Source organism: Sinocyclocheilus rhinocerous, unplaced genomic scaffold (assembly GCF_001515625.1).
Source record: "Sinocyclocheilus rhinocerous isolate Xijiao unplaced genomic scaffold, SAMN03320098_v1.1 scaffold63, whole genome shotgun sequence".
NCBI lineage: Eukaryota > Metazoa > Chordata > Actinopteri > Cypriniformes > Cyprinidae > Sinocyclocheilus > Sinocyclocheilus rhinocerous.
Window position 1 is genome coordinate 348,306 of NW_015659563.1, and position 7,729 is coordinate 356,034.

A 7,729-nucleotide genomic window follows, 5' to 3' on the forward strand; every position below is an offset into this window, starting at 1 on the left:
GATATACATTTTATATTTAAAAAAGTGTTATATATATATATTAGTTTTTATATATTATATAGCATATTTTACAAACTTTTTAAAATATAAAATGTATGTTTATTTTCAACAGTTATGCTAACAACAATAAAAAGACATGTATGACAGTAAAACAGCGAATCTGCTGACGGACACCGTGCTGTGTTGTCACGGGATCATGCCAGCTGAAGATAATGAGGAAATTACGTCGCTCGCTTTGCCAAGTGCATTCCAAACTACTACATAAAGGCACACACGTGCCCTGCTCACTCCAAAGTCCCCACTCCAAGAGGATCGGGATGATCACTTCCATTTGGAAATAGCCCTGTGAACCGTTCGGTACCGATACTCGTATCGGCTCATCCCTACACTTTAGTGTTGCAGAGAAGAATGAATGGGTCTTGTGTTAAGATTAGTAATCTAATTTGAATTGTCATTACTGGTGATGATTACGGGCAGAGTTGCCACTTTTTTGATTGTTTGAACTGAGGCCTTAGCTAAATTGATTTTATGTTGATTTTATGTTCACGCAAGTCCATTTGGCTAATACAAGTTTGGATTAAAGCTCAGAAACTGCAAAGTTAATCACTGTTAGCTGGTTATTGTTATTAATATATTGACTCCAGATTATCCACACACTGAATGATTGAAATTGAGGTTTTTGCTTACAATAAAGTATCACTAACAATGTTATTATTTTTTGTCCTGGTTGCATGTAAATGTGAGAACAGTAAGTCCAATTAGTTGAACTGTATGATATAAGTAATAATTACCCGTTTACTGCCACCAAAACTATGGAAATTGACAAGCTGTTACAAAAGAGAAATACAAGTTTCTCTAATGAAATTAAGCAATAAAGTAGCATACGATGGTCTATGCATTTTTATTTTTCGATTTTCATGTCAAAATTTATTGAAACAAAGTTTGGCCATCATGGGGCAAAAATAACTCAAATATGAGCTAAATGTGATGTCTTGTTTCGGAGTATTTACACACACGCACACACAGTGTTTCTCCTACTTACCTTCAACTAACCGTAAGGTGCAACTCGAAGGCTTGTTTGAATCAAAAATCCTTTATTGACACTTTTCAAATATCAGAACGGTCTTTGTCTTACTAACACTTGCAAGTTAAGTATTTTTGTAATCGCACAATCCTGGCAGAGCCGTTGAAAAAGGCTCTGAATCCTGATTGGTCCATTCTGATCAGCGCTGAAAAAAGTAACAGGTACCACGTGACAACATCCTATCTGTAATAGGTGCTTTCACTGAAGACCGTTGACACACAAAGACCAAAATCTATCAAAAAAGACTAATATATATGTCTAAAAGGCCACACATGTTGAGTAGACTTGAGATTTTAGGAGAGGTGAATCTTTAGGCATTTAAGTTTTTAATTTTTTTTGCCCCATTGGTGTATATGGTATGGAAAAAAATATAGAAAAAGCATAAATATATTTTCTTAATTTTCTTTTGCAGAGATGAATAATAAAAATATGAGAAATATGAGCTGCTGACATATAACACTAAAAAACTTACATCACAAGACAAAATAGAAAAGTATTAATTTGGACCCGTCGCACCTGACCAGGCCGCTAAGCCCCGCCCATTTCAGAACCCCGTGTCATTCAGGCGCCACTCGCAGTTCTCGCGCACCGACGCTACGTCACGTCTTGATTGCGGAAGTGGTCCGGCAGGATTATTGCAACGTGAATTTGCTGTAAGATCAATTTCACTGAGAACTTGAATGAGTTTTGCTTGAAAACAGTCAGTCCGCGATGGCAGCTCTTAAATACGCCGGAATGGATGATACAGACAGTGAAGACGAGCTTCCTCCCGGCTGGGAAGAGAGGTCCACTAAAGACGGATGGGTTTATTATGCCAAGTGAGGGTTTGACACACAAAACACACACGTTTGAGATAAACATGTGCAGTTACACTTTTCATTTCTGCTATTAATGCAAGAAATGGGAGTGTATAGCAACCCAAGCGCGTTTCTGATGTGATTTATAGAATGATTGACACATGACATTAGCACTCAAGTATCATCATTCATTTCAGCCACGAGGAAATGAAGACTCAATGGGAGCATCCCAAAACTGGGAAGAAGAAACGCTGTGCTGGAGGTAAGATGCATATTCAGCCATCAATCACACTTAAATATTGATCTCAATATGATTAAGAAACATGCATGAAGTGTGCAGAGCTTTGTCAGGAGATTGACCTGTTTTGATAAGCAGTGATGAAGAATAACTAAACGATTAAGTAATTTGCAGAATGTATTTTATTTTATTTTAATAATTTTTTAGCTTTGCCATATGGATGGGAGCAGGAGACCGATGATAAAGGCCAAGTCTTCTATGTTGAGTGAGTTCAGTGAATATTATTTTCTCCTCATAATTTCACTTTATGGACTGTGTTTGAAGGAAGTATATTTTGCTGCAATGAATAATATAATATATTATAGTTTCCCTTAAGTCGTTATGTGAGCTTTTTGTATATGTCTCCTAGCTTTTAGGCTAATTAATAATTAATTTAAATGTCAAAATAAATTATAAATTTAATACATTTTCACAAAACAAAAAATGAGCAGATATGCACATTAAATATTTGCAATATTTTCTTCCTGGAAAATTATTCTTGTACACAAGCAGATACATGCAAAGATATCATGATGATAAATGCTGTGATAAATTAATTAACCAACAAATAAAATAAATTGTTGTAAAACTTAGTTTTTATATTATATTATATTGTCGTAATAGAATATATGATACAGTATGTAGTATTTTGTCAGGAAAAAGGATAGGATCATAAATAATGAGCAAATTGAGATCATTAATAATACATGAATATATTAAATCATTAATAATTAATATGATAATTCAGTAGTCTGGACCACACCTATTTAATAATAATAATAATAATACTAAATATAGCTGCAAGCAGCCACACGGGGACACATTTCAAGTGTTCCATGAGTTCAGTAAGTAGCTAAAAGAAATCAAGGAATCAAAATGACACATTACGCACAGTTTGTCCTCTGGGACATGCTGTCAGTGATACCTTCCAAATATTGCACAGATTCGGCATGACCCAAGGAATCCATAGACACCAAGATCACGATTTTCTGACTAACTGTTCCAAAGTTATAAGCACAAATGTCTGTTTTTGATATCTCATGATCCGTAGGTGGCGCTGTTCCCAACTTTGGCATGGACCCTCAGATCATGGTGCTGATGTAGCACACCGAGTTTCATTTCAATTGATCAAAGTTTGGCCGAGATACAGCCTCTGAACCAATTTTGGGTCAACTTCCAGAAGTTTGTGACGTCATAACTTTTGAACGAAAATGAATATAAAAAATCTGTTCAATCATTTCTGTGCCGCTCCGAAGATCATCTGAGCCAATTTTCGTGGAGTCTTAAAGTAGGCTATTGAATGTGATCAGCATGAGGAGAATCACGTGTACTAAGTTTCATATTTCTAGATCAAAGGGTTCAAAAGTTATAACCATTTGAAAAGTGAATTTTTGATCTGGTGGCGGTGCTATAGAGTTGGTCCTAGGGACCCCAAATTTGGACAGGTCACTATTTATGGCAATCACTACAAGTGTGCCAAATTTCATAATTTTCCTACTTACAGTTCATAGGGCTGCCATAGACTCCCATTGGGGAGGAATAATAATAATAAGAAAACCAACGGAAACAATAGGGACTACAGCCCCTAACTACTACTAATAATAATAATAAAAATAATAATAAAACTTAAATGGAAGTTAAAATAGAAAACTTTATTCAAATCCGTCACACCTGGGCAATTAGAGACGTTCAGGTCTCATTTAGGAATGCTGTGTCTGTTTTATTATAATATTGTATTATACATACACATACACACACGCACACACACATACAGTGGGTACGGAAAGTATTCAGACCCCCTTAAATTTTTCACTCTTTGTTATATTGCAGCCATTTGCTAAAATCATTTGTTATTTTTTTTTCCTCATTAATGTACACACAGCACCCCATATTGACAGAAAGAAACAGAATTGTTGACATTTTTGCAAATTTATTAAAAAAGAAAAACTGAAAAATGCTCAGTATTTAGTAGAAGCACCCTTTTGATCTAATACAGCCATGAGTCTTTTTGATGCAACAAGTTTTTCACACCTGGACTTGGGGATCCTCTGCCATTCCTCAGGAAAAAAAAATTAACTTAAATGATTTTAGCAAATGGCTGCAATATAACAAAGAGTGAAAAATTTAAGGGGGTCTGAATACTTTCCGTACCCACTGTATATTATATTTTAATATAAAAAAAAAGTGTTTTAATGTGTGTTATGGCTTCTCTGCTGTTCAGCTCTTCTGGTTTGTAATGTTTCTCTATTCTCTTCTTCTCATCAGCCACATCAACAAACGCACAACATATTTTGACCCTCGGCAGGCCTTCACCGTAGAGGACATGCAGGTGAAACCCAAGCGCTTCGATGGGAACACCACGGCTCTGGAGGTCCTGCAGGACTGTGACCTGTCTGATAAGGTGGTGGTGATTACCGGAGCAAACTCTGGCATCGGTGAGTCCCAGAACTCAACCAGAGCTCACCACACGCCTGCTGCATCTGCCATTATTATTACTGACCTACAGTAAAGGCAGCGTCATAGCGCTTAGTAAGCTACTCTACATGATAATCACCCCTTTTTTTTTTATTTATTTTTTTAATGTTTTGTTTTCTTTTATAATCAAAGACAGTTTGAGCATAATCAGTTGCAGGCGCTGCATTGCAGTGTGTGTCCAGTAGGTGGCACTACAGGATTATTTATGTGTTCTCACTGAAACATCAGTCAACATTAGCATTTAAATGATTAGATGTTGATGTCTTAAAAATAAATGTGAATCTAAATACTTTATAATTCTTCATAAATGCTTTAGACTGATTACTCTGATTTGAAAGGCAATCTAAATTATTATCAAGCTCTTATTAAAGACACTTGGCGCGATACTGATTTAATTTAAAGACAATTAATAATCCAACACCACTATGATAAATGTTCCTCACATCTATGCAAATACAGCCTTCAGCCAACAAACAGAAGCACATATTTCAGTGTATTTGAAATGAAGTGCTGTTTTCTTTGGAGGGTTTGCAGTTGTCACTGTTTCTGATTCTGAAGGGTTTTATACGTAGTGTACACTACCGTTCAAAATAAATACTTTTATTCAGTTAGGATGCATTAAATTGACAAAAAGGGACATTAAAGACATTTATGTTACAAAAGACAAGTGAATGCTATTTCAGCATTTCAAGTGTTTTTAGCTTTCTGTTCATAAGAAATAGAACTGTTTGCAACATTGCTAATAATAAGAACCATTATTAATAATTGAGCACCAATAATAATTGATAATTGAGCAGCCAATCAGCATCTTAGAATGATTTCTGAAGATCACGTGACTCTGAAGACTGGAGTAATGATGCTGAAAATTCAGCTTTGATCACAGAAATAGATTAGATTTGAACATATATTCACATAGAAAACAGTTCTTTTAAATGGTAACAATCAGTGTTGTTTTAGTATTTATATACTTTTATACTTTTTTTTTAATATATACATTTTTTATTTATTAGTAATTTTAATACTTTTTCAATTAGTTGCCAAGGCAACATTTCTTTTTATTTAATAATTGAGCAGCCAATCAGCATCTTAGAATGATTTCTGAAGATCACGTGACTCTGAAGACTGGAGTAATGATGCTGAAAATTCAGCTTTGATCACAGAAATAGATTAGATTTGAACATATATTCACATAGAAAACAGTTCTTTTAAATGGTAACAATCAGTGTTGTTTTAGTATTTATATACTTTTATACTTTTTTTTTAATATATACATTTTTTATTTATTAGTAATTTTAATACTTTTTCAATTAGTTGCCAAGGCAACATTTCTTTTTATTTATGTTTTTTTTTCTCCATCTAATATTTTGAATAGTTCTATATTTATTTAACAATAACAACACTGGTGGTAATATTTCACAATATTACTGTTTTACTGTATTTTTGGTCAAATAAATGCAGCCTGGTTAAGCATAATAGACTTCTTTCAAAAACACTTAAAAATCTATAATTGATTTTTCAGAGAAAAAGAGAAGTTAGACAAAAAAGAATATGAAAAACTGATGAATAATGTAGTTTTAATTTAATTCTGAGCCGTTCATATTCACATTTTTGAGTATTGAGATTAATGTCATCTTAATCTACAACCATCATGTTATTAAATATTGTTATCAAAATACTTCTGAGTTTTGACTGCATTGTTAACCATTGTTAACACATCTTGCTTAAAGTGCATGTAAAATATAAATATGAAATACTTAATATTAAAATATATTGCATAATCATATTATTTATTATAATGAAATAATAGTTGATTATTACAAATACTTAAATGCATCTTCTGATTAATTGTGAGAGATTGTAGTGTCACGTGATTGAACACTAGAGGGCAGGGAAGCTCTGCGTGTCACATTTGCAAATATACATTTTATTATATTATATTCATATTTTATTATATGTTATTTTTATATATTTTTCATTTATTTTATTGAATTTGTTTTACGTAATTGTAGGTATTTTAACCCTAACAGCCTCTTCTTGTTGAATATCTGTGGATTATTTATGTTCGCTTGCACAAAAATGTCTGTGACGCAAATTTACAAGGGTTTTATTGCACACTGTAGTTCTGTAAGTTCTTAAATACTATAGATTTATTAGCATATTTAACAGCATATCACCAAACAATAGCTGTACATGCAAGACACTTGTTCCATGTATTTGTTCTAATATTTTCAATCGTATTAATTAGAGGTTTTATTTATTGTAATAATTGTTTTGACGTTTACATTTGAAACCATGACACGCTTTACTGTTTGAATAGCCGTGGCAGTAATATATGTCTAATAAACAAACCCCATTATATGGTAATTAGAGTAGGAGGTGTTATAATGCTTTTTTTTGTCCCAGATAGCTGTATTCATGGGTGTGTTGGAGGACCTGGTTTCCCGCTCTGAAAGTGTGTTTATTTTCCTTACACCTGGGTCTCTTTTGAAAAATCATTATTTTTGTTTTTGCGAGGTTGATTTTAAGAGCCCATGTTTGACTGAATGTCTCTATGATGTCGAGGAGCTGTTGTAGTCCCTCTTTTGTTTTTGACAGAATGACTAAATCATCTGCATAGAGGAGACATTTGATTTCTGATTCAGATTCTCTCTCTCTCTCTGTCTCTCTCTCTCGTTAGCGTGTTCTCCGGTTGTGGCGCGGTACACCTGCACCCGTGCATTGATCCTGCGGTGCGTGTTTGACCCCGGCTGATGCCTCCCATTCATTCCCATTAGCGACTTGGGCGCTTTCCTTAATTCTCCTCTATTGAACCAACTAGAAGTTATTTAGCGTCTCAAGCGCCGTTCACTTCACTCAAGCGTCCCGTCACAACACACCTGACAGCGTCTGACCTGAGACCTGTGCGCAGGCTTCGGCTCAAATCTGCTGTTTCCACACCAAACCACTGGATTTAGCAAGCTTGGACCACAAAATAGTAATGTTGAATTATAACTATTGAGCATTTTATTTTATTGACTACATTCTTTGTTTCATCTTTTTTACATATTTAATGATTAACTCTGTCTGTGTGTGTGTGTGTGTGTGTGTGTGTGTATA

The 7,729-nt window shown here is 34.2% G+C and overlaps 1 protein-coding gene across 5 annotated transcripts in view; it reads left to right on the plus strand.

Annotated features, from left to right (window-relative positions):
- Nucleotides 1-1,680: 1,680 nt before the first annotated feature.
- The window catches only part of wwox (WW domain containing oxidoreductase), a 245,073-nt gene continuing 239,024 nt past the window's right edge, over nt 1,681-7,729 (plus strand). For 4 of the 5 annotated variants that reach the window (XM_016532697.1, XM_016532701.1, XM_016532698.1 and 1 more), the window contains exons 1-4: nt 1,681-1,902; nt 2,079-2,143; nt 2,327-2,384; nt 4,424-4,593. In XM_016532697.1, the coding sequence (XP_016388183.1) occupies nt 1,796-1,902; nt 2,079-2,143; nt 2,327-2,384; nt 4,424-4,593 (400 nt within the window). In that variant the 5' untranslated portion in view covers nt 1,681-1,795. The remainder of the gene's footprint in view (nt 1,903-2,078; nt 2,144-2,326; nt 2,385-4,423; nt 4,594-7,729) is intronic. The other variant, XM_016532700.1, reaches the window with a different exon arrangement.